Genomic DNA, 25,437 nt, shown 5'->3' with positions numbered 1-25,437 from the left:
CCCTTGGGCTGCGTGTAACTCTGCAAAGCACACTGCCGCTTGTAAAATACCTAACCACGTCCCTGCAATACAAGTACTTGTTGACCGCAAACCTAAGCCAAGACAGGATGGAGAATGTATTTGGCATTGCGTGCCAGTGCTTCGGTTGCAATGATCATCCAATAGTGGTGCAGTTTTTGATAATTATCAACAACCTGGCTTTCTACAGCCTCGCAAAGCCTCCAAAAGGAGCAAAAGTACCTGCAGAAGTAGTGACTGCCCTCTTGCAGCCATCTCATGTCCCCAAAGAAAAAAATGCGCGAATAACTGAACTTGTCGATAATTTACTGGATGGCGGAAACTTGGCTTCTGCTGCATGCACAGCTGCTCGAGGAGCACAGGAGCCTGAGCGATCCTCAGGGCTGTGTAGACAAAAAAAAAAAAGTGACAGCAGACTAATCTTTTTATGTAGCTGGGTATGTTGTAAGAAAAATCCTTAAAAGATTTCCTTGCCCTCAATGTGCAACTTGTTTCAGCACTTTGTCTTTGCAAGCCGAGTCAAACAACAATACCTCGCTTACTCGAAATTTTGACCATGGAGGCTTAGTTTATCCATCAAGGCCAATTGAACAGCTCATAGCAAAGCTTGAGGACGCATTTACGGTGTTTTTCAGTCGCAATAAGCTACACGCAGATAGCATGGTCAACTTTCTGCATTTTCTTCAGGGACGTGAGCTTCAAGGTGAGAGCTGCGAGGAGCATGGACGTCGAATTACGACAGAAGTGATGAAGTTTTACGCCTTGACTAGGATGCATTTTCTTGTAAAGTCAGTAAACAAAGCGCGCAGCGATAAAAGAAAAAGCTGCTGAAAATGAGGCGCTGTCGGTAGCCTCGCACAGGGCACTTCCCACAAGGAAAGGCATTAGTATATTGTTGCCATGGAACCTTGTGTAATAAAGACATTCCGCCCTGCAATTTGTCCCGCTTCATTTTCTCGTTTCGGTATCATGTACAAGATGTGTTCTTACGCTTCTTTACGGCGCAGTAGGTCGGGCCCGAAGTGACGCTTGCATTTGCTCCTGCCGCGGCACGCTCTCGGCGTTACAGCTAGTCCGTGTCGAATCTAAATGACAAGAGAACCTATGCCAGAGTTTGCACTGTCTTTAGCACTTTAACGCCTTGTCAAAGCAGTGACAGCAGCACACACACGATCAATCGACTGAACCAGAGAGCACTACCCCCATGAGAGCTTCTTGCGCCTGCCCGCGCGCCAGCGGGCGGTAGCGCCATCTGCCTTGCGCATAGCAAGTTATTTCAGCTGCGCCGGCTCGGTCGTGACACTAGGAAAACCTTCAAGCCTCTATAGCGCCACATCGCTCAGGAAAAATATAGACGACGACAACGACGGGCATTCGATGGACATTTTAGAGCGCAGCTCTTTGGCGTCCGTTCCTGGGTTTCGCGTCGTCGTCGTCGTCGTCGTCGGCGTTGTCGTCGGCCTCGTAACCAGCTCGCCGACGAATCTGCTGCTCCGCCGCCGCGCATGCGCGCTGTCGGTTCTCCGGGCGAGGGAGGATGATGGAAGGGAGGAGGAGAGACTGTGGAGGAGGGCTGGCTACACAAATGGCTCTTTGGCGTCCGTTCCTGGGTTTCGCGTCGTAGCTCGCCGACGAATCTGCTCCGCCGCCGCGCATGCGCGCTGTCGGCTCTCCGGGCGAGGGAGGATGATGGAAGGGAGGAGGAGAGACTGTGGAGGAGGGCTGGCTACACAAATGGCTCTTTGGCGTCCGTTCCTGGGTTTCGCGTCGTAGCTCGCCGACGAATCTGCTCCGCCGCCGCGCATGCGCGCTGTCGGCTCTCCGGGCGAGGGAGGATGATGGAAGGGAGGAGGAGAGACTGTGGAGGAGGGCTGGCTACACAAATGGCTCTTTGGCGTCCGTTCCTGGGTTTCGCGTCGTCGTCGGCGTTATCGTCGGCCTCATAACCAGCTCCTCCCCCCTTTCATCCCCCCAGCGCTAGCAGCGACCGACTGATACCGCTTTCGTGAGTCCGCTACCGCACTCACGAAAGACGTCGTGCACTTCCTGCAACTCGCATTAACCGTCCATCGATCCACACCGATGTTAGTAGTGGGGGACTTTAATGTTGACATAAAGACAAACAGCAATTTCCTAACACTTATGCCGGAGAACATCCCGTTCCTCTCGCTCGTAACGCGTCCCACGGCTGTGACAACCTCGCGAGGCACTTGTATAGATCTCGTCTTTGAGAATCAAGCATTGGTGTACCAAGTCAAACATATATCAGTCTATTTCTCCGACCACAAAGCTTCCTTCATGACTGTCAAGAACTGTTAGTGGAGTCTTTGTTAAAGGAATACGTGTGAAAAATAAAAAAAAATTCTGTGATAGCGCATACATGTGTTGCTCGATTTCTTTGCCTCAATCTATCGAAAAGGTGAAACAGCTTATTTGCTGCGCTCAAATTTCGCATTAGGAAGTAACGTAATCGTCGGTAATTTTTTTCATCTTGGATTATATATTTATTTTTATTTTTTGTGTTATTTACTTATTAACTAATTTATTTCATTTTCTCAATCATATTACCACCCGATTCGTGGCCTATGCCCCATAGTGGTTTTGTGCCATTAACTAAGGCTTCTTCTTCATCATCATCATCATCATCATCATCATCCACTGTGCAGCAAGTAGAAGAACCATTGAGTTTCTCCAGTGAGTGAGTGAGTGAGTGAAAACTTTTATTGAGCCTTTCAAGAGTTGCGCGTTTACGAGGTCTCCGTCGTCTTCATCTTCTTGGCGCTGGCGACTTGAGACTTCTCTTTAGCAAGGGTGGGCCCCTATTCCAAGGCTCCACTGAGTCGTGCTGCATCGCTCGCGTGCTGCACTAGGGCCCTTTGGGCCGTGAGCTCGCTGCTAGTGAGCCGACTCTCCCATTGCTCCGCACTCGGGTGTTTGTGTTTGTGGAATGCTTTGTTGCGTTCGCACTCCCAGGTGATGTGGTAGAATGTAGGTGTGGCACTGCACCAAGGGCAGGTGGCTCTGTATTGTGTCGGAAACACCTTATTGAGCACGTGTAAGTTGGGGAAGGAGTTTGATTGTAGTCTGCGCCTAAGTTATTCTACCTGCCCATCGTGTAAGTGCTTCCTAGGAAAGGCAGGGTTCGCTTCGGTGGCTGAAGCCTGCTCTCTTTGTCGAGGATCTCACGTTTATTATGCCAATTGGTAGTTTAACCGTAAGAAGTTATCACTTTTGGCACGAATGAGAAGGCCTCGCGGTACTAAAGCAGTCCAACAACAACATTATACCGGTCAGCGGTTCTGGAATTGTACACTTTGTATACTTGCAATGAAAATACTTTTGCATACTTTTTATTGTTGTTACCGTGTTACCGAGGTTTAATTTTCTGAATGAAAAGAGTTATATCCTCGGGAATGGGAGCGAGACGAACTGATCCCTCTAAACCTCTCAGCAACCGAACATACGCTCGCACGCCTGCTTACACCATTTCCACGTAAGCACATTTCTATATAGAAAGTTGGTACTTTGTAAACGATGCTATAGCATTATTAATAAGCTATTTAGAATCGCATTTTCAAGCAAACGTAAATGTTTTACTTACGTAAAAAAGTTGTCCTCATTACTCACGACGCTACTGGGTTTATGTGGCTTGCTTTCGCTATTTACGCTGAGAAATACCGTGGTTAAATGTTGCAGGGCCCATGGCTTCCACATCAGTGCGAATTGTCCCGATGGCTCCGCTTTTGCTATTGTTGAATATCAATTAAGGATGAAGTAAGAATTTTTTTCTCTAAACTAACCAGAAGCTGTAATTAAGAGCGCCGATTGCGTCCATATTGTGAGATGGTTCGGATAATGTGGCGTCAGTAAGCCTGACGAAACGTGTGTGCATAGAAACGACAGGAGAGTTCCTAATAAATCAGCTTGGCGATGTTTCACCTAAGGTAGCATAAGCACCCTGTCGATTCACATTTTATATCGTCTCCAGGAAGTCGGAAGTGATTCTAAAAGATATTATTTCACATTACAGGCCTCGTCTTCTTGGGTAGTGTTTACTTGCAACGAAGGCTAGCAACTGGAACTAAGACAATGTGGAACTCTTGACTCCACCCTTGGTTACACTCTTTAGCAAGACTTGTCAAGACTTGTCAGCAGCCGCACCAATTCAACCGTCAAAGTACTGAACAAAGTAGTCACTATGGCCCAACCATCCACCACGGAGCTAATCAGTGGACTCCCGCGTGCAGCGTGGGAATCAATATTCGTACTCTTGGATGGCGCCTCCCGCCTCGCTCTCGCCGAGGCAGCAACTGAGCTGAAAGGAGTCGCTGACTGCAAGCGGGTCGTCGAGACGGTAGCCTTTGATTCCGACACGGATGAGTGGACGCTTAATGCATACTGGCAGAAGATAAAGATGAAGAACGTCCGGCAACTGAGGTTCACCAACTGCCTGACGCTGGCCTCCGAGGTTCTTCTAGAATTTGTCGCCTACTGTGAGAACCTCGTGGAGCTGTGCATACTGAATTGCGTCGTCGAACCTCCGGCGCTTTTTCGAATGCTCTCACAGAGGCTCACAAAGGTCAAGAAGCTAGAGTGGTCTCTCTACGAGGACACCCACTATGAGTCGTGGCTGGAGAAAGACACTGTGGCGGGCACAGGCACGCAGTGCCAGCCGCAGACGCTAAACCTAGAGTACATGTACGTCGAAGTTGTAGCCACGCCTCTGACGGCCGCCTTCTTGGAAGGCGTCTTGAATGGTTGCCACGGCCTGCAGAGACTGCACATTCACGCCATACGTAAGGACGCTGTAGGAATGCCGATAGGCGACGCCATTATCAGGCTGAAGACGCCGAGGCCTGGCCTGCGTACCTTCGAGTACACTTACGAGCAAGTACCTTCGCCCACAGGCTGGCTATCAGCGGAATCCTCGTACAGATTCGTCCGATTTGAAGACGTCCGTCAGCAGAGAGCGCTTCAGGGAGTGCGCCACGCTGTCATGGCCGTGGAAACCGACTCGGAAGCCGTCAGCCGCTTCCTCAGAGCCGCTAAGCACCCGGAGCACTGGAGAGATGTCAGATTCCTCGCACTAGTCCTGCCACCGCCACAGCGACAGGTCGAGCGACTCCTCAGAGCTCCCGTCTTCCTGGAACCAATGCAGAAGTTCTTCCAAAAGTGCCTCGCTAACATCTCCGAGCTCAGCCTGACAAAAAGCCACTTCTGGCTCGGCTACAACTTCTGCTCAGTCGTGGGCACTGCGCTACCTCAGCTGCGCTCGCTGGCCCTCCCACCGTGCGCCGTGAATTGTGAAGACTCGCTTCAGTGCCTGGCGCAAAGCTGCCGGTTCCTCGAGGAGCTGGACGTCAGCAACAACGAGACTTTTCCGTGCCCCACTTGCAGAGTGGTTTTGAAGTTCACAGAGCGTGACTTCGAGTGCATGCACGCGCAGACGAGGCTTTGGCGGCTGAGCATCGGTGAAACGGTGAAAATCCTGTCCTTAAAGTTCCTACCTGGATGCCGTGTTACCGCCATTCGCTTCAGCCTCGATAGCCTGGTGAGTGACGCTGACTCTTTCTTCTACTTCGGGCATAGAGATATATTCTCTGCCAATGAACGGCTCTCTACGCTGACCATACAAGCACGTGACCTGAAGCTTGGGCAGAACCCCTTCTTCACTGCTAGAATCGCTAGGGCTAAGACGCTACGCAGATTGTGCCTCCTGACTGGAGCTCAGGCAGCTGATTCCGTTGTGTCGCATTTCATCGCAAGCATGGTGGAAGAGTTGCCGCTCCTGCAATTGGTTCACGTGCACTACCTGGCTGCCAGCTCCTCGCTGAAGACGATGTCGTGGATCAGCCAGCGTCACGCAGTTGTGAACAGTTTGCCCAATGGCAAGACGCTTCGTTGGCAAGGCCAGCTTCTGACCGACAGCCCCTGCCTCGGCCGCTACTGTTGCGCCACGTCATACATTGGTGTTGCAAGGCCGAGAAATCGCAACTGAAGTAAACGTTCTCAGCGGCACACAGCGACAACCGTCAGTGAGGCAAGGGTGAAGTTTCAGTCAAATTTTCCGGGCACTGCTTTCTCTTGTGTGTGTGTGTGTGCGCGCGCGTGTCATTTACTCAATGGAAGTGACCTTACGACCTAAGTAATGATTGGGCTTTCCACACTTGGAAACATCGTTATAGTTTACCTATTTTACAGAGCTGCGGTTCTTGCTTAAATAAATGTTCTTTCTGAATGTCGAAACAAATTCATGGGAACACTTATAGCACTTCCATAATGAAATTTAGTGGTGTTTTAGGGGGTGTCAAGGTGTCATGTACAACAAAAGATCTCATCATCATCACCATCATCATCATCAGCTTGGCTACGCCCACTGCAGGGAAAAGGCCTCTCCCATAATTCGCCAACTATCCCGGTCATGTGCTAATTGTGGCCATGTTGTCCCTGCAAGCTTCTTAATCTCATCCGCCCACCTAACTTTCTGCCGCCCCCTGCTACGCTACCCTTTTCTTGTAATCCAGTCCATAACCCTTAATGATCATCGGTTATCTTCCCTCCTCATTACATGTCCTGCCCATGCCCATTTCTTTTTCTTGATTTCAACTAAGATGTCAATAACTCGCGTTTGTTCCCTCATCCATTCTGCTCTTTTCTTATCCCTTAACGTTACACCCATCATTCTTTCCGTAGCTCGCTGCGTCGTACTCAATTTAAGGAGAACCCTTTTCGTAAGCCTCCAGCTTTCTGCCCCACAGGTGAGTACTGGTAAGTGAGTGAGTGAGTGAATAAACTTTATTGCAGGTCCGGCGAGGACGCGAACTCGTCGCGCACCCGGCTAGTCCCACGTCGGGACCGGCAGGTCTAGCCCACCGACCCGGTCGCGGGCACGCCGGACGGCCAGGATTTGCTTTTCTAGAGCGGGGCTACGCAGAAGCGAGTCCCACTCCTCCTTGATGAACTTGGGGTATGACGACCTGCACTCCCAGAGCATGTGAGGTAGAGTGGAGGCCTGGCCGCAGGACGGGCAGGCGTCGTCGCGATACACGTCGGGGTAAGCCTCGTGGAGAGCGGACAGACACGGATAAGTGCTGGTCTGCAGAAGCCTAAGCGAAACGGCTTGCGCCCTATTCAACTTGGGGTGAGGGGGTGGAAAGACCCTTCTGGGCATGTAGAAATATTTAATAATCTCGTTGTGTAGCGGGAGCGTCCCTGTGACACTAGAGAGGAGGGGAGTCAGTGCTCCTTATAGAGGAAGCGCGGTCGGTAAGGCCACGCGCAGCCTCGTGGGCAGACTCACTGAGGTTCGTGGGAGCACCCTCGACCGATCCTACGTGAACGGGAAACCAGTGAATTGAATGGTTTGTGAGAGCATGTGGACTCGAGCCGCTAAGAAGACGAACAGCTTCCTTGGCGATGCAACCCTTCTGAAAAGCCCTAACTGCCGTTTTCGAATCACTATAGATTTTGGACCCACGACCGTCTAGCAGGACGAGGGCGATGGCGACTTGGTCGGCGACTCCGCGGTCTGAAGTGCGAATCGAGGCGCTATTGGAAATCGTTCTCTTCGAGTCGATCACAACGACGGCAAAGGTCTTCCCTTCACTGTACTCCGCGGCGTCGACGAAGCTTGCTCTAATGTCGTGTTGCTTGATCTGTTTGAGGATGGCTGCTGCTCTGGCCTTGCGTCTGCCCTCGTTGTGGATGGGATGGACGTTTCGGGGCACAGGCGCCACTACGAACCTGTCTCGAATGCACCTAGGGATCGGGGTACTGACAATCGGGAATTCCGCAGGGTGGGAACCCAGCTCTTCGAGGATGCGTTTACCTGCCGCTGTGGTGGTCAGGCGAGTGAGTTGCGCACGTTCTTGGGCTTCGGCAATCTCCTCGGCGGTGTTATGTGTCCCCAGCTTCAAGAGATCCTCGGTATGGGTCCTGATGGGTAGCCCAAGAGCCCTCTTGACTATTTTGCGGATAGGAACGTTGAGCTTGTCTCGCTCCGATCTGAGCCAGTTGTGCATAGAAATCGTGTACGTGTAGTGGCAGAGTACGAAGGCATTGATCAGCCTGAGAAGGTTGTTTTCCTTCATTTCTCGGTGCCAGTTTGCGATTGTGCGAACGAGGCGGAAAGCGTTGTCCGTCTTTGCGATGATCTTGCGGAGAGCAGTTCCGTTCCCGCCGTTGAATTCGACAAACATGCCCAGGATCCGAATAACGTCGACCCTGGGTATCATCCCCCCGTCACAAGTGCGAAGTCTGATGCTGCTTTCGAAGACTGGCTTCCAATCTTTAGGTCTGCCTCCCTTCTCTTTTCTGTAAAGTAGGAGCTTCGACTTGGCGGGGGAGCATCGAAGTCCGGTGGGGTGGAGATACTCCTCGATCACGTGGATCGCCTCCTGCATGGCTTCTTCGACTCTGCCCTCGCAGCCGCGGGAGCACCATATGGTGACATCATCGGCGTAGATGGTGTGCTTGACGTCCTCGACGCGCGCCAACCTCTCGGAAAGACCAATCATACAGATGTTAAACAGTGTTGGGGAGATGACGGCACCGTGAGGAGTGCCCCGCACTCCGAGAGGCACATCTTCGGAGCGGAAGTCTCCAATGCGAAGCTTGGCTTTCTTGTCAGAAAAGAGCTGACGTAGCTGTGGAATCTTGAACCGAGACGCAGGTCTGAAATGGTCTGGACGATGAAGGTGTGGAGCACGTTGTCGAAAGTCTTCTCGAGGTCCAGACCGAGCAGAGCCTTGACGTCTCTGGAACGGCCATCCACAATCTGATGCTTGATTAGTTTCATGGCATCCTGCGTTGACAGTCCGGCGCTGAAGGCGATCATGTTGTACGTGTAAACCTCGTTGTCTTCCAGGTACCCGTTAAGCCTGTTGAGGATGACGTGCCCCATGACCTTGCCGACGCAGGAGGTCAGAGAGAGTACTGGTAAGACACAGTTGTTGTACACTTTTATTTTGAGGGATAATGGCAACCTGCTGTTCATGATCTGAGAATGCCTGCCAAACGCACTTCAGCCCATTCTTATTCTTCTGATTATTTCAGTCTCATGATCCGGATCCACGGTCACTACCTGTCCTAAGTAGATGTATTCCCTTACCACTTCCAGTGCCTCGCAACCTATCGTAAACTGCTGTTCTCTTTCGAGACTGTTAAACATTACTTTAGTTTTCTGCAGATTTTTTTTAGATCCACCTTTCTGCTTTGACTCTCCAGGTCAGTGAGCATGCATTGCAATTGGTCCCCTGAGCTACTAAGCAAGGCAATATCATCAGCGAATCGCAAGCTGCTAAGGTATTCTCCATTAACTCTTATCCCCAATTCTTCCCAATCCAGGTCTCTGATTACTTCCTGTAAACACGCTGTGATTAGCATGGGAGATGTATTCGCAGACAAATGTTATTTGTTTTATCGGTGCAAATAATACATCAATTTTGGACGCTTTTCATGCCTCAGGAATTGTTTTCCAAATTGCAGTATCAACCTTTAGTGCGAGGTTACGGATTATCAGCACAAGGCTTGATTTTTTTATTGCGCATAATTCTTGTCAAAAGTGGTGACCCAAATAAAAATTATCGCACTACTGTGGGTAGCTTTCGCAGTTTTCTTTTAAATCCAACAAACCTCTTCAACGTTAGTGGAGTGAATACCGAGCAAAATACTCATTTGCTTCTATATATAGTCTTATCTCCTTAATATGAATATTTCCCTTTCTCAGGAATGTCGTCCATAATAACGAATCAAGGTAAACAAAAAGAAGTAACATAGGGGTAAGGAAAACGCAACTACCGTTTATTCAGCCGTACATTGAAGGATTGAAAAATCAGGTACTCTTGGCCTTCGTATCGGCACGACAGAGGTGAAAATATGAGGTGAGGGGGTGAAGTGGGGGTGGGAAGAGTTTTGTAATCAGTGGCGTAGCTAGGTCGTCTGGCACCCGGGGCCCATAAGTCTTCTGTCACCCCCCTCCCCAGGTGTAGCCGGCGGAAAGAGGGGTGTCTTCTGACGTATATGACACCCCCCCCCCCCCTCACTGGCCCCTTGCACCCGGGGCCCATGGCGCCCCGGCCCCCCCTGTTGCTACGCCACTGTTTGTAATCGCCCTGCTTCCTAATCATGGTAGCAGGTGCGTATTTCGAGCCCTGTTCGGCTTCTCTGACGTAGACAGCGCTTTGTCCACGTATTCGTCTTCATTCTTTCTTGACCGCACCTATGCACTTCTTCCATCACAGTGTGAAGCTCGGCCTATAATAACGAGATAACAATGCATGCATTTTCCAATTTCTTCACTGAAAAAGCCGTCCACAGTCCGTACTGCGAGTTTCTCTATTAACGGGGCTGAAATGAATGGCCGCTAACATGTAGCTGAAAATTTCGTCCATGTTGCGGAGTGTCCACATTAAGTGGGTCCATATTAACGATACATTTGACTGTATATATATAAGAGCTGCCGCGGAGTCTTTATCTAACTCAGTATGCGTTGCTCTAAAGAGAGAGGTGTAAATTCATCTGCTTGAGCAAAATGCATGCCCAAGCTTTCTCAATATACCGAAGGAATCTCTCCGCATGATAATACACCAGCTACCGAGACCCATTCGGGCGATTTGCCGGTGGTCATTTTTCTCAAGGCTTTATCTGGTTCCAAACCATGTCCGCGTTTACCGTCTCACGAAAGCTAGCATCAACACTTACAAAATTAGATCAGTCACTGTGCGTAGGCTGAGCGCTGATATCATCCTTTTAGAAACTCCATAAGTCGAATGGACCGCATCTTAGAGTCCATAGTCGTGGATTACTGCGCCTAAAGTTCAGTTTAGACTGCTGTTTGCATGATGATATCATGCTTCGGCGGGGAAATTTTTGTGGCCAGAGAGCGCCCTAAATAATGATAACAGCAATAATCACACAAAAGGATAACTCTCAACGATAGCTATCCAGGTATGCGAAAATGCAGCTTGTGTGAGGCGTGTACTGCAGCCGGAATCCTCTCTCGCATTTCATTCTGGACGTGTTGCGCCTTCTGGCGGCGCCGCGGTGAAGTCCGCGCGTACCCAGTGGTATGTATACAGTGCCCCAAGTTGCAATAAGACAGGTTCATTGAAGATCGGCTTATATCCAGTGGCACGTACGTACCCAGTGATCCAGACCCAGTGACACATGCTTACCTGAACTGATGCATTTTGGACTGTACTAACTTTGGGATCGGCCCAGACTCTTAGACTTCATTATCTTCGGAATGGGCCCACTTTTTTGGTGGGATAGCTAGGTACTAGGTAACCCGAAAGAAAACTGGTTGGACAATGTCGAAAATGTTGTTCTAATCAAAAAGAAACGGCAGAACTCGCACTTATAATAAATCTCACTTATGGTCCCATGATCTCAACCGGATGCTTCAAGTTCTTTTGCGAATACTTTTTATCGACTCTAGCATTATGCTCACTTAAACCAGTTATAGAATGCTTATAGCTACGCTTTCTTTTTTCTAGATTCGAAGAGGCCGAACATATATATTGCGTCACTCATTCATTAAAATTGTATGTCAGGGTTTTTTTTTGTATCCTGGAGCGAAACATTTGATCGCCCTGTGCTTCAGCTTTCTCACACTTTCCAGCGACGGATTCAGCGGAAATAAATAAGGATAGTGGTGTTTAATGATAACTGTGATTAACAGATCACTAAATATGGAAGTGAAATGCCGAGAGTTGAATACAAATGCATAGAAATATGGATTCAAATGGGAAATAATTACTTAGAAGCACGTGAGCGAGTCTTCAAGGGGAAAGATGAAAGGGAAGATATATACGAAATATACGAACTATAGAGTGCTACGAGGGGGCACGAGAAGTATGAGGTATAGTCACGGAGTAAGACATATAGGAGGTGAAACTTCCGTCAGCGCGAGCGAGCGCGGGCGACCAGATAAAGTCACAATTGTTGCATGCGCCGACGCTACCCTATGCAGTGGCGGCACCATGCGGCGCGTCGTAGAAGCCGCAGGCTTCTACGACGCGCCGGTCAAAAAAAAAAAAAGGTCAGGTCAAAAAAAAAAAAAGCAGCGCCCGGCAGGCGGTTCGGCAGCTCCGGCGCTCACTTCGGCGGCGCCCGCTCAAAGCAGACGACAAGCAGACGACACGGGTGTTTGCTTCAGCGGGCACGCCGTAACCGAACTGCGTAGGTGCGCGCACTCAAGAAAACTGTTTTGTTGTGTGCCCATCAAAAAAAAGCAACACGTGTGGCAAACTTCCGCTAATCTTCCTCTTATCGCCAAGCAGCTAGGGCAACTAGTTTTCGCGAGTCTTATAAAAAAGAAAAGGAACGGAAACACATGCACGGCGGCATCCTTCCTAAGTGCACCCCTGTGAGCACTAGAGCGAGAAACAAGCGGTCGCCCTTTGAGCGATTAGGAACGAGATAGCCATCAGTTTCGCAAGCGCAAAAAGCCGAAAACCGCCCGCCACGGAGCAAGATAGCCCTGGCTACAACCAGAAGCTACGTATCATCTGATAGCTGTCATGGAAAACGCGTTTTATTTTTTACTGTGCTCAAATGGCTGAAGCGTAGCAGCAGTTGCTCTTCGGGCTACAAGCGGTAAAGAAGCGCGCGAGAGTGCCCTCAGTAGAAGTCAGGCGCGCGCGGCCGAACGGGAGCAACACTCGACCGGTTGCCCTGGCAACCGAAACAGCGGTAATTTCTTCCTATGCCGCCAGGTGCCGCCAGCATGAAAATATATCCGCGGGCTTGTGACCTTTTCTGGTCACCGCAAACAGCGAAGTTTCCACTCCTATATTTCTTGCTCCGTGGGTATAGTGCGAAGCGTGCGGAAAGGAGTCGAGGTTACTAGGCCTATATATGAAATCTCGGTCTTATATTAAAATCCCCGAAGTGCAAACTGGACTGCATATTAACCAAAGGAGTGTCGGAAGGCTATAGTTTCAAGTGCGCACGGAAATGAGGCAGTACAGGCAGACATGGGCTGGGTGTCCTTGAAGTGCCTGCGCCCCAGAACGAAATCTGCTGCCAGAAACGACTAAGGAGCACAAAGGATAAAATAATTAGAGGCATATGAAGAAAAAGAAACGTAGACTTGTGGGGCGATAAAGAACCATGAAACTGTCCAGCAAATATTACGTTCCCGTAATGCACAGTGACAATAAAAATGGGATAAACATTAAACGACAGAAGCAGCACACTAAGTAGGTGCGATAGAGAGGAAACCAGCTATGGAATTACATAAACGGCAAGGAATGCACTGGAAAGTTAAAAGCTTTACGATACTTCAGAAGTCAGTCCACTACTTTCTGAAAGCTGATCACGATGTCTCAGAACAAGGTGTCATTGCAGAAAGTTCACCGATGACGAATAAACGTTCGTAGTGTGTGGAAATGGCGCAGAAATAATTAGACACATTTTGTTGCCATATCGCATGATCTAAGAAGACGTGAATGGGGACGTAGTAACCATGCTCGATGCTTTTGGCCTTAGGCATAATAGACCAAAGGCTAATCAAGCTCAGGTGGGCATTCATAGACGACGGCCGAACTACTGGTGAGGTAAGGTGTCTACAAATGTATGTATGCAAATGTTGTATACTATGTATACAAAAGAAAGGGACAGAGAGAGAATGAAGCCAGGGCAGCGGTGCATTGAGGGCTAAGGACATCCGTGCTGCTCGACGGTATAGGGCGTCCAACCATCCCGAATCTAGAGGGACAGTCCCGACTTTTGAGTAGATGTCTCGTGTCCCGACTTCCTAGCCAGGACGGCCAAATGTCTCGACTTTTTTTTATTGTATAACAATAAATATAGCAGATCTTCTGTTTATTATGCCTGACAGCGTGTTTGCATTCTTTTTTGTGCATAGTCATAAACATAAAGGTTTTTCGTTCTACCCGTATTTGTTTCAAGCACCAATCTCTACCTTCCTTTTAAATCACGACACGGCAGTACAAAAAAAAAAAAAGGCAACCAAGCACAGACTTGCCTAGAGTTGGCCAACTTTACGTAGCATTGTGCCACTGGCTCATCTCCACGCAGCTCGGTGTCATTATCAACGTTATGAAATTTCATCCGTTCAGAAGAAACGACAGGGCTCTGGCGACACGAACTCGTGCGGAAAGCAGTGCAAGATGCAATAATGAAGCAAGCAAAGCACTGCAGGTGGCGGCGCCAGGTGCGCCGATTACGTTTCCGATTACCGATTACGAGCGGCAATTGCTCTAGCAATCAGGAGTAATAAGTGGGCCTGCATTTACAGTGATTCGAAATCCGCTATAAAGTGTTTTGATAAAGGTTACGTAGCTGTAGTATCAGCTAAACGTTTGAAAACATTGGGATTATGAAAACTGAAATCCGATTGTTTCCTGCGCATATGGGGAAAGTGGACGAGATTCGGGTAAACCTCAATGAGGTTGCTCATGACTTGACACGAGGACGTGCTAACCATGACAGTCACAACTGAGCCGTTCAACATCAAACCACGGAATTTAGAGATCATTTAATAACTTACAATGACATTAGCAAACATCACTTTTTAGGACGCAGGCGATTCCCGTTGCCACATTAAGAACTGAACGGGGCTTAGGCAGTCTCACTGCGGTTATTGCAAACAGGTACATATCCCACGCCGTACCACATTAATAAAATATGTCCAGAGAGGGAGATTAAGATGGACTGCAACGATTGTAATGGCATCATTGGAATCAGACATATGCTGGCGGGGTGTCCCGGGACTCTCCCCAACCTCGTTGAAGCATGGACACAGTGGGAGAAAAGGATTCAAAGCCCATTATTTCAGGACCAACTAAGGGCCGTCCAGAGGTCCCATGATGTTGCTGAAGAGTGCCACCGTGAGAGCGGCCCGTCTTGGCCTAAAAAATCGAGCCTCCAGACCTCATCACTTTCAAAGTTGTCACACACACACACACACACACACACACACACACACACACACACACACACACACACACACACACACACACACACACACACACACACACACACACACACGCACACGCACACACACACATGCTCTTCATATTCATGCTCTTGAGCTAAAGGTATCTGTGCCCTTTATACACCACTTTATTTTATTTTCTCTTCCCGAATCTATCTTCAAACTCCATTTTCTCTGCGCTTCAAAAGAAGGCGAATGCATGCCGCCTTACACTATCTAATTTGCCCTCTTCTCAGGCTGAAGTAAATAGCCCCTTTACTCCTAATAATCACCACCCCCTTACATCCCCTCTCATTCGTGGTTATGCCTCTGTAGTGCCTTAATGAAAAATTTGAATAAGTAATCAATAACGTGCACTCCACGCAGAAAGTTTGAGTGGAGCCCCAATAGCTCGCATCGTCCAGCGCTGTACTGGTTATAGGCTCAACTGAGTACCCTGGCTACAGTGTGGTGGCAGCAAACTCACTCTGTCTCTTTCAGCACTACTTTCGCACTATTATGCTGTTCTCTTTCGAAAAATGGCGCACACATAATACCTAAGATAAAAGTGAAAATTGTCATCCACCTGAATGTAGAACAAAACTACAAAGGATGGTTGGAACCGTGTGTAGCTAACAGAGGGCTAGTAGGCTGCGCTGCGATCTGTTAGCATTCTGCCGCGCTCATATGGCAGAGCGACCACCCCGGAAAGGAGTTCGTCCCGGGTTCGAGGCCCAGGTAGGAATGAATTTTTCATCAACTGCGACGTTTTCTTTCTGAGACCCGTAGGGTTTTCTTCGCACCTTCGTGCTAGACTCGGGTGGAGGACAAGTGTCCCTTCCATGACGGCTCCTCCAATTTGTGGGATTCCACAGAACTGATTTGCGAGATACCTAACATGAATCCGGACTGCTGCGCACATCGCACCTGCTTCACTGAAAGTCCCAACGTCATAGGGTTCTTTAAGTTACTCTAACCGACACAACAATGAACTGTCTCGCTAACCTTCCAATTAAGTGAACAAATTAAGCGCGTGAACATTAGGATGCAATAAAGGAAGGTGCAAGATTTACATAATAATAATATTTGGGGTTTTACGTGCCAAAACCACTTTCTGATTATGAGGCACGCCGTAGTGGAGGACTCCGGAAATTTTGACCACCTGGGGTTCTTTAACGTGCACCTAAATCTAAGCACACGGGTGTTTTCGCATTTCGCACCCATCGAAATGCGGCCGCCGTGGCCGGGATTCGATCCCGTGACCTCGTGCTCAGCAGCCCGATTACCCGACAGCCCGAGCAGCAAGATTTACATACTTCCAAGCACTAAAAAAAAAGACGAGGCTGATCTTGCCTATCTTCCAAGGTTAACTAGGTTTATCAATAAGCCCTCTAGAATTTAGGTTATCTATTAGTTGCCTAATGCTTCTTTTTGACTGTTTTCATTTCACTAATTTTGGTAAGTATTTTGGAAGGCGATTGACGGCATTAGATCAATCAATCTAGTGCCGTCAATCGCCTTCGTTGGTATGAGCCATGATTTGAGGCAAGCAAAAAAACAAGTGAGTGGTGACCTAAATCCGGTCATACAGGATTTTTTTCCCGCAAACACTAATAAAACAGCCCTAATTACATAGCAAGGATAATTACATGCAGCATGGTGCCAGCCTTTGTTTCTCGGTATTGAACGGGCAAGACTGCAGAAAATTTTTTTAACCATTCGACTCTGGGAACGTGGATGACCAGCGAAGCTGTTCACAACCAACATTGCAAGTGCCGAGTGGGGTCATCATCATCATCAGCCTGTTTTAAGTCCCCTGCAGGAAAAAGGCCTCTCCCTGCGATCTCTACTTACCCCTGTCCTGTGCCAACCGCTTCCAACTAGCGCCCACAAATTTCCTAATTTTATCGCTCCACCTTCTCTTCTGCCGTCCTCGACTGCGTTTTCCTTCTCATGGCACCCATTCTGTAACCCTAAAGGTCCAACGTTTATCTAAGCGGCCCCTTACATGACCTGCTCAGCTCCATTTTTGTTCTCTTACAGTCAATTATAATATCGTCTATATCCGTTTTCCTTCTGATCCAAACCGCTCTCTTTCTGTCTCTTAACGTTATGCCTAGCAATCTGCGTTCTATCGCTCTTCGCGCGGTCCTTGAGTTGTTCTCAAGCTTCTTTGTCAGCCTACAAGTCTGCCCCATATGTCAGCACTGCTAAAATGCTCTGATTTTGCACGTTCCTTTTCACTGATATTGGTAGGCTTCCGGTCAGGAACTGACCATGTATGCCGTATGCGATCCAAGAGAGAGAGAGAGAATAAACATTTTTATTAGGTAAATGCAGCTAGGGAGAGGCGTCCTCATTCCAGGATGCCTTGAGCTCGGGCCGCGTCCTGGGCCCTCGCAATCAGCCGTTGCTGATCCTCGAGGTCGGAGCTGGCCAAGGCTCTCTCCCAAAGCTCGTTAGTGGGGTAAGGGTTCGGGTGATTTAATGGTGCCGCTCTGCAACCCCCTACTATGTGCCTGAGGGACCCGGGCTCTGCGCAGAAGCGGCAATGCGGAGAGAATTTTGTAGGGTCTATGAGGTGATTTCTGGTTGGGTGGGGGAATGTATTGACCTGTAGAGCTCGGAGGAATCGCTCCTGCTCTCTAGGTAGTGACTTGTGTGGGGGTGCATATGTTCTGCGGGTTAGCTTGTAGTGTTGTGTGATGTCTTGGTAAGAGACTAGAGGGTGCATGCGCTCGGGTTCAGATTCCTCGGCGTCGGCTCGGTGGGTCAGATCTCGAGCCACGTGGTTGGCGACCTCGTTGCCAGGAATGCCTTGATGAGCTGCGATCCAACCCATTTTTATTCTTCTGTGAATTTCCTTCTCTTGATCAGGGTTCCCTTCGATTAATTGAACTAGGTAAACGTACTCCTTCCCAGACTCAGGAGGCTGACTGGCGATCTTGAACTCTTGTTTCCTTGCCCGGCTATTCATCATTATGTTTGTCTTCCGCATATTAATCTTTAACTCCACTCTCACACTCTCTCTGTTAAGGTGCTCAATTATTTGTTGCAACTCGTCTGCATTGTTGCTCAGTAGAACAATGTCATCGGCAAACCGAAGGTTGCTGAGATATTCGCCATCGATCCTTACTCCTAAGCCTTACCAGATTAATAGCTTGAATACTTTTTCCAAGCACGTAGTGAATAGCATTGGAGAGATTATGACTCCCTGTCTGATCCATTTCTTTATAGGTATCTTCCTGCTTTTCTTGTGTAGAATTAAGGTCGCTGTGGAACCTCTGTAGACATTTTCCAAGGTATTTTCGTAAGCGGTCTGGTACTCCTTGATAATGTAAAGCCTCTATGGCTGTTGGTATCTCTACCGAATCAAATGCATTTTCGTAATCTATTAAAGCCATATAGAGAGGCTTATTCTAGTCTACGGATTTCTCGATAACCTGACTGATGACATGGATGTGATCCATTGTGGAGTATCTCTTCCTGAAGTCAGCCTGTTCTCTTTGTTGACTAAATTCAAGTGTTGTCCCTAATCTATTGGACATTATTTTGGTAAATATTTTATACGATACTGGGGGAAGCTAATGGGCCTATAATTTTTCAATTCCTTAACGTCTCCTTCTTTATAGATTAGTATAATGTTTGCCTTCTTCCAGTTTTCTGGGACCCATGCAGTCGATAGACACTTTGTATAAAGAGCCGCCAGTTTTCCAAGCATTAGGTCTCCTTTACCTTTAATTTCTGACCTCATCGCTAGTTATACGAGGAGTTTCTGTATCCTGTTCATTATTGTTTATAATTGAGGTGTCCTGACTCCTCTGGGTACTGTACAGTAAGTATAGATTTCTTCTGCTGCTTTTACTATATCTTCGAGATTCCTGATCATATCAGCCTGCTTATCTTTCAGTGGATACAGCTTGGTTTGTCCTATGCCAAGTTTCCTTCTTACTGGTTTCAGGCTGCGTCCATTTTTATGACTTCTTCAGTCCTTCTCGAATATCACTTATTTTCGCATAGTTGATGATTTTTGATAGTTCCGCGAATTCCATCTTATATCCTGAGTTGGACACTTTCATTCTTTGTCGTTTCTTTATTAGGTCCTTTGTTACTTGGGAGAGCTTGCCTACTGGTTGCCTTGGCGCCTTGCCTCCCACTTGAATTTGCTGTACCTGAAGCCAGCCTGGTTTCTTTCATTAGCTCTATGTCATCATCATCTCCTTGTTCTAAGGCACCATATTTGTTTGCAAGTACCAGCCTGATTTTGTCTGCTTTTACCCTTACTGCCTCTAGGTTGACCTGTTTATTCTTCACCAATTTCCCTCTTGCTCCATTCAAATTGAGGTGAATCCTATAGCCCTCACTAACCTATGATCACTTTATCCTACCTATCACTATGCTGGGATCCGCAGAAAGTATGCAGTCAATTTCAGTCCTTGGTCCACCGTTAGGGCTTCTCCAGTTCCAGTTTCTGTTGCTACGCTTCCTGAAAAAGATGTTCATTATTCGAAGCCTATTCTTTTCTGCGAATTGTACCAGGATGTCTCCTCTAGCATTCCTAGAATCAACGCCGTAGTTGCTAATTGCTTGTTCACCAGCATGCATTTTCCCCACTTTTGCATTGAAGTCGCCCATTACTACACTATACCGAGGTTGCACTTTTCTCATCGCTAATTCGACATCTTCATGAAACTGATCTACTTCATCATCGTCGTGACTTGATATTGGAGCGTAGGCTAGTACTTAATATATACCTCTTATTAAGTTTATTACAACTACAGTTACCCTCTCATTAATGCTCTAGAATTCGTCAATGTTGCCCCGTATGTCCTTGTGGATTAGGAATCCTACCCTGCATCGCTTCTTATCTGGGAGACCTCTATAGCAGAGGACATGCCCGTTATTCAGCAATGTATAAGCCTCACCAGTTCTAATGTCACTAAGGCCGATGATATCCCAAGCAATATTGGACAGTACCTCAAAGAGTCCTGCCAAGCTAGCCACATGCGACAGAGTTCGGCAAACAAAGGTTGACAGGGTCAGTTTCCATTGGAGGCCTGTCCTGACCCACATATTCTTAGCACCCTCTGCTACGTTACAGGTCTGACCGCCGCCTTTGTCAGGTGCTCCGCAGCTGCTGGGGACTGATGGCCATGGGGTAACTACGGTTTTTGCAATCACCTATATATATGTTCTTCGTTTTAATAAAAATTTAGATGAGAGTTAGCGCTCGTCCTGTCTGCACCTTTCTGTGTCTGTGTTTCACTTCGCGCTAGAAGCCAAAATCATGGGGTAACTGTAGGAATTATTCGGGAGGTAGTGGCCGAATACTGCACCAAGGAGGCCAATTCCTGTTCTGGTAAGGGAGTGCCTTTGTTGGAGCTTAGTGGGCCTTCCTAATTGTGTTGTACCTGGATTAGTATAGCTCCATTCGCCCTCGGCATCTTTTGCCGGTGTTAGGCTTCACTCCAAGCATGCAGATGTGCACTGGAGGAGGTGAATTTCAAGCTCACCATCGTCAAATTAAAAAAAAAACCCTTATAGAAGGATTCGAACTTCCGACTGTGGCAACCGAGCATTTAACATAGCTCACTCAGATAATACCGTAGGCGGCGAGGCCACCTTATCGCCCACAACTACAGCCCAGAGGGTCCTACCTGCCTAAAAACGTATTTGATTCATAGAACGATTTCTAAACGGTTCTGGCCTTGTAGTTCCGGAATCTCACGTGTGCAGGCGGCCGGTAACTCGGCTAGGCAAACAATACAGGCATACCGACGAGCTTTCACCGTAGTGAATGCATGCTCGTGATCTACAGAAGTATAAACGGAAACCCACGAAAACGAATAAAAGTGCAAATGTAGTAGTAATAAAGTGACGCAAACTTGAACCTTTTCTTTTTTTTACTTGATGAAAATCAGTATTTGAACTTTGCAAGTGTTGTCGTTACATTATTTCTTCTTATTGTTTGCGTGATACTGGAAACCTTCTCATTGCTTTTTTCTATTCCTGTAGCGCTACAATTCTTTTATTTGGGGGGGGGGGGGGGTAAGGCTCACACTAGAAAGTCAGTACAAGGCATGTCGGCAGAGTCAGTTTAAGTCAGTTTAGTATATCTCAAATGCCCGAAAAAATGCTTAAATTGTCCGTGGTACACAGATTTCGCTGAACGCGGCATGTAGCACGGCATAGTACTTCTCAATGGTTCTAACATCGTGGTTTCGGAGTCTCCCGTACGAAAGCGGCCATGAAGGCGGCTAGATGCACGATATATTTTCGGCGAAATTGAATAGCACTAAAAGTAGTGTTGAAAAAAGAAAGAAAATAATAAATTGAAAAACTTTCAGGGCTTACCGTGAATTCAATAGTCGCGTATGGAGGGAGGTACACCAAACAGTTCACGCTCTCGGCTGCCTGTCTCATGCATCGGAGAAGTCTTTCCGAACGAGGCGTAACTGTTACTGGTGCACCGCGCAAGGCTGAGACGTCGGATGTGAGGAGGGCTTATTGACAGAGACTTTCGCTCAAAGGCAAATTCTCACTCAGTGGCGAGGCGGGCCGCGAAAAAATAGTTCTGAGCCGCGCGTAATATAGCCAACATTGGAAGCGGCCTTGCTCTATGGTTGGAAAGCGTTTATACGATGACTCCTTTGAGCTACAGCGTAAGTGTCTGCGATCTGTTAGTCATTAGAGAGTTTTAGAATAGGGGCCCCAAGGAAATAGCGTCGAAGCCACTGCGCATGAGCGAGACGCAAAATGCGTTTGGGTTTTGCGTTGGGAACGCTATTTCACTTATTTAGCGGGAGCCCAAATAGCGTTCCCAAATGCTTTGCGTCAACAAACACGGCAGCATCCATCGGAGCGACGGCTCTAACCTAGCAACTGGGTTTGATTCACGGTAACACGTGAAGTTCGCAAGCTAGGAGAAGTGACTGCTGTTATCGCGTTCTCTCAACTAGTGTGTGTTATCAAGATTGATTTATTAGACGCCGCTGATTCCGAATTCGATTGTGGATTTTATGGCTTGTAGGCCTAACACGGCTAAGCTTGGCTGGTGAAGGCACGTAAAGTTGGTTTTGTTGCTCAAAACTAAGCGCAACTAATTGTTTGCTGCTTACAGAATAACCTCTAAATTGTAATTAAACGCGAATACACGCAAGTAAAAATTACTATTCCTATTATAAAATGGCATATCTTATTTAATTATTTCTAATAGCTTTTCTTTGACGCCTTAGTGGCGCTGTCAGCGCAAGACGCTATCCGCAAACGCAATGCCCTATTCTAAAGCTCTTCACTCCTGCGTGCTCCAACGCTAACACCCGCAAAGCTCTTTGGGGCCCCAAACTATTGGGAACCCTATTCTAACATTCTCTATTGTTTGTACACTTCGCGTGGAGAACCTATTGATGTCTCTTTGGCCGCCGCACTTGCAATACATGCAGTTTAGTAGTTACGAATACATGCGCATAACCTACAGGAGTACAAACGGAAAGCCGCGATAATGAATATACGTACATATTTGTGTGGTATGCAATGAGTATGGTATGCAATGCTTTATGGCCTTAGAGTAATGGTAGTAGTGCTATGTTAGATTAATGGTAGGAATGGCAGCGATCCTAACTTTGACAACACACCGCCACCCATGACTGTTATGCAAGAACACTGCAATCAGTTCCTAGGCTGGTTATTCTACATGCGAAAGGCTTGGCACGTAATACCCCACGTCGAAAGCTGGCGTGGCGCCGACAGCTTGCGCAACAGTAATCTTTGCACAGTAACAGTAACAGTAATGCAGTGGGCGTAACCAGGCTGATAATGATGATGAATCTTTACCGGGAAACGTTTGCGGGGGGCGTTACGTGCTTCCCATTCTTATCACGAAAGCCTTCTGATCAATAAAGTGGTCCAGATGGATCTATTGAGCTTGTTCCTTATTGAAACATATGCTGTTCTGTATTTTGGATGCGAGATTCCAAAGAATGCATGCACTGTTCGATGCACTTTGCTGAGTGCTTGTAGCCTGCACCCCATCTCATTACAAATAAATGTTTTTATGCGAAGCATATTACGAGGGCTCAACCCAGCTCCTCAGGCGCGGCGGTGACCATGAAATCACGTGACACCGTGACGTCACGACAGAGGAGAAGTGGCTTTGGCTCAACTCTTGCAAGACGGGCTGGGTGGGAATCGAACCAGGGTCTCCGGAGTGTGGGACGGAGACGCTACCACTGAGCCACGAGTACAACGCTTCAAAGCGGTACAAAAGCGCCTCTAGTGAATGCGGTGTTGCCTTAGAAACGCGCTGTTTCTAAGGCGTGCGTCTCTTGCTCAGGCGCACATTTCGTTGCCGCGCCGAACGCTGCTTTGCTCGACGCTCACCGCGTCCAATGCGGGACGCGTAGTCGCTGCCCTGTAGCCCATTGTCTTACACCCCTTGGCGGGTCGACGGGAACGCTGTCGCGTTCCACTCTTGAAGGCGAAGAAGTAATGCATGAGTTGTTTCTTCGTCTAGCCGAACCAAATATAGCCAAGCAACAGCAGTTCACCAGGCTAAACAGTGGTTCAACAACTAAAATAAAGGCTAGTATGCTTCGCATCCTGGGCTTAACCTTACCTAAGCCACAGCCATTTTTTTTCTGTCGCTCTCTCTCTGCCTTACGGTGATATGAGCCATTACATTTTTTGCTTGCATACGGGGTACGAGCCATTGATGATGATAGTTTTTGTTATTGCTCAAGTCTCTCCTCAGGACCCCTACACGAATAGTTTTTGTTTGACGAGAACAAACAAAAATACAAGGGACCCTAGCCATTTACAGCTTCGCTGTGTAGACTCGTATACAAATTTTTGAATGGCAATGGCTACCGTATTTCAGATATTTACTACTCACACTCTGGAACCATGACCTGCACCAATTTATGTATCGATGCGCTATCCTCTCCCGCCAGCGCTGCCAGCCCTGAACGACTCGGCCAGTCGAGACGCCAACGAGGAGCTGCTTCAAGCCTTCTTCAATCAGACTTGCCTTGCTGCGCGTGCATTCATAAAACTCAAGACACCTATTAAGATTAACAAACAACCTTGCAAACCACCTCTGCAAGCAATAATTGTACAAAGGCTTGACACCTTGGAAGCTAAATTTATTTTCGGATTATTTCAGAGACGGTTCCGGTCGAAGTTGCAACAACGCAACGAGGGCGCTTATTAATTTCTCGACCTTCAACGGGTCGCCAAGGCGAAACCAAAGTGTGGATTTTCGCTAGATCCGACCGGCGTCCTTCACCGATCACTGGGGTCACTTGCGTCTGCCACTTTTCGCGGCCTTGGCAGCACTCGTCCGCTTGGCCCGCCGTGATCTCGAGGAAGATCTGCTTGCCGCCATCTTGGACCTGGCACGCCTGCCTCCACGGCTCGACGACGAGTGGTTGCTACGGGCGTGGCGGCGCCGTTTCCCGCCAGTCTTGGTTGCCGTGCTCGCTGCAGACGAGGTGCTCAGGGAGCGGTGGCGTCGGCTGCTGCGTCCCCGCTTTCTCCCGTGGGTGCTCTCCGAGCTGGTGCGGGACGTCCCTCGGCGACTGCCTCTGTGCTTGCGGCCACCTCGGCCGCGGCGGGACGAGTGTCGAGATCCGCCACGGCTCCTTCCCCTCCTGGCATGGTGGTGGCTGCTGCTGGCGTGGGAGTGACTACGCGAGCGGTGCCGTCGCTTGGTAGCCCTGGCAGCGACCGAGGAGGCATCTGTGGGGGAGGAGCTCCGTGGGTGCCTCTTGCGGCTCACTTTCGGCGCCTTTTGTGAAAGTCCCTTGCTGGTGGACGGGACGTTCACGTCGGCGTCGCGTGCCGCTTCATCGGAGGCCTTCCTCACCTTGGCTGAAGCCGTGGTCGCGTTGGCTTTCGGCGTTCCTGGTTTCACAGACCGGGACCCCGTCGTTGGTTTGGACGGGTCCTTGGCAGTCCTTCCTCGCGGCCGCTTGACGACGGGTGCCTCTTCGGATGGACTGCCCCCGTCGTCGGCAGCAGCCGGCTTCCGCTTCGCCCGGGTCTTCTTGGGCGGGGCCGCTTCCTTCTCGGCTTGACCCTCCTCGAGCGTCATGGCGGCGGGGCTCAGCGTCCTCCTCGCTCGGCGTCAGTTCTCCGCGGCCACTGGCTCGTCCCGGCGTCGTCCTCGGCCGTCGAGCTCACCGGGAATCGGGTGGAAGGCCGGGCCTCACGGTGAGCAGCGCCCGCAGTTTCGAGAACGGCCGCCTGCCGTGGTCTCAGCCGGGGCTGCTCTGGCCACTCGAGCTGCCTTCGCGAGCCCCGTGCAACGGCGCGCGGAGGGGCGGGCTTTTTTTCTCCTTCGTCGTGCCAATCATCTCGCGAGCGGCGCCAGCTTCTGCAGCCTCACACTGCTTTGGATTGTTAGCAGTGCTAATTCGAACGCCGTAAACAATACGTAGTGCCTATTAAAAGTGTGTATTGATTCACAATGATTATTATTA

At 48.7% G+C, this 25,437-nt stretch overlaps 2 protein-coding genes across 3 annotated transcripts; one reads left to right on the top strand and one right to left on the bottom strand.

Annotated features, from left to right (window-relative positions):
- Nucleotides 1–2,693: 2,693 nt before the first annotated feature.
- On the top strand, nucleotides 2,694–6,165 carry LOC139052019 (uncharacterized). Of its 2 annotated transcripts, none has more exons than XM_070529089.1 (2): nucleotides 2,694–2,724; nucleotides 4,049–6,165. In XM_070529089.1, exon 2 carries the CDS (start codon nucleotides 4,217–4,219, stop codon nucleotides 6,014–6,016), a length of 1,800 nt encoding a protein of 599 aa, XP_070385190.1. In that variant the 5' UTR covers nucleotides 2,694–2,724; nucleotides 4,049–4,216; the 3' UTR covers nucleotides 6,017–6,165. The 2 variants fall into 2 exon arrangements, with proteins under 2 accessions (XP_070385190.1, XP_070385189.1); XM_070529088.1 differs by having other exon boundaries at nucleotides 2,704–2,829.
- An 18,089-nt stretch (nucleotides 6,166–24,254) lies between these two features.
- Nucleotides 24,255–25,049, bottom strand: LOC139052068 (micronuclear linker histone polyprotein-like). The gene has a single exon (XM_070529136.1). The coding sequence runs from the start codon at nucleotides 25,047–25,049 to the stop codon at nucleotides 24,255–24,257; it is 795 nt and encodes a 264-aa protein (XP_070385237.1).
- Between the last annotated feature and the right edge of the window lie 388 nt (nucleotides 25,050–25,437).

The sequence above is a fragment of the Dermacentor albipictus genome, unplaced genomic scaffold (genome assembly GCF_038994185.2).
Source record: "Dermacentor albipictus isolate Rhodes 1998 colony unplaced genomic scaffold, USDA_Dalb.pri_finalv2 scaffold_17, whole genome shotgun sequence".
Classification (NCBI taxonomy): Eukaryota; Metazoa; Arthropoda; class Arachnida; order Ixodida; family Ixodidae; genus Dermacentor; species Dermacentor albipictus.
Note: the sequence above shows the minus strand (reverse complement) of the source record. Positions and strands in the feature narration are given on the sequence as shown.

Coding starts and splice junctions, on each gene's coding strand:
- LOC139052019 (XM_070529089.1), top strand. CDS start 4,217: ATGGCCCAACCATCCACCACGGAGCTAATCAGTGGACTCCCGCGTGCA.
- LOC139052068 (XM_070529136.1), bottom strand. CDS start 25,049: ATGACGCTCGAGGAGGGTCAAGCCGAGAAGGAAGCGGCCCCGCCCAAG.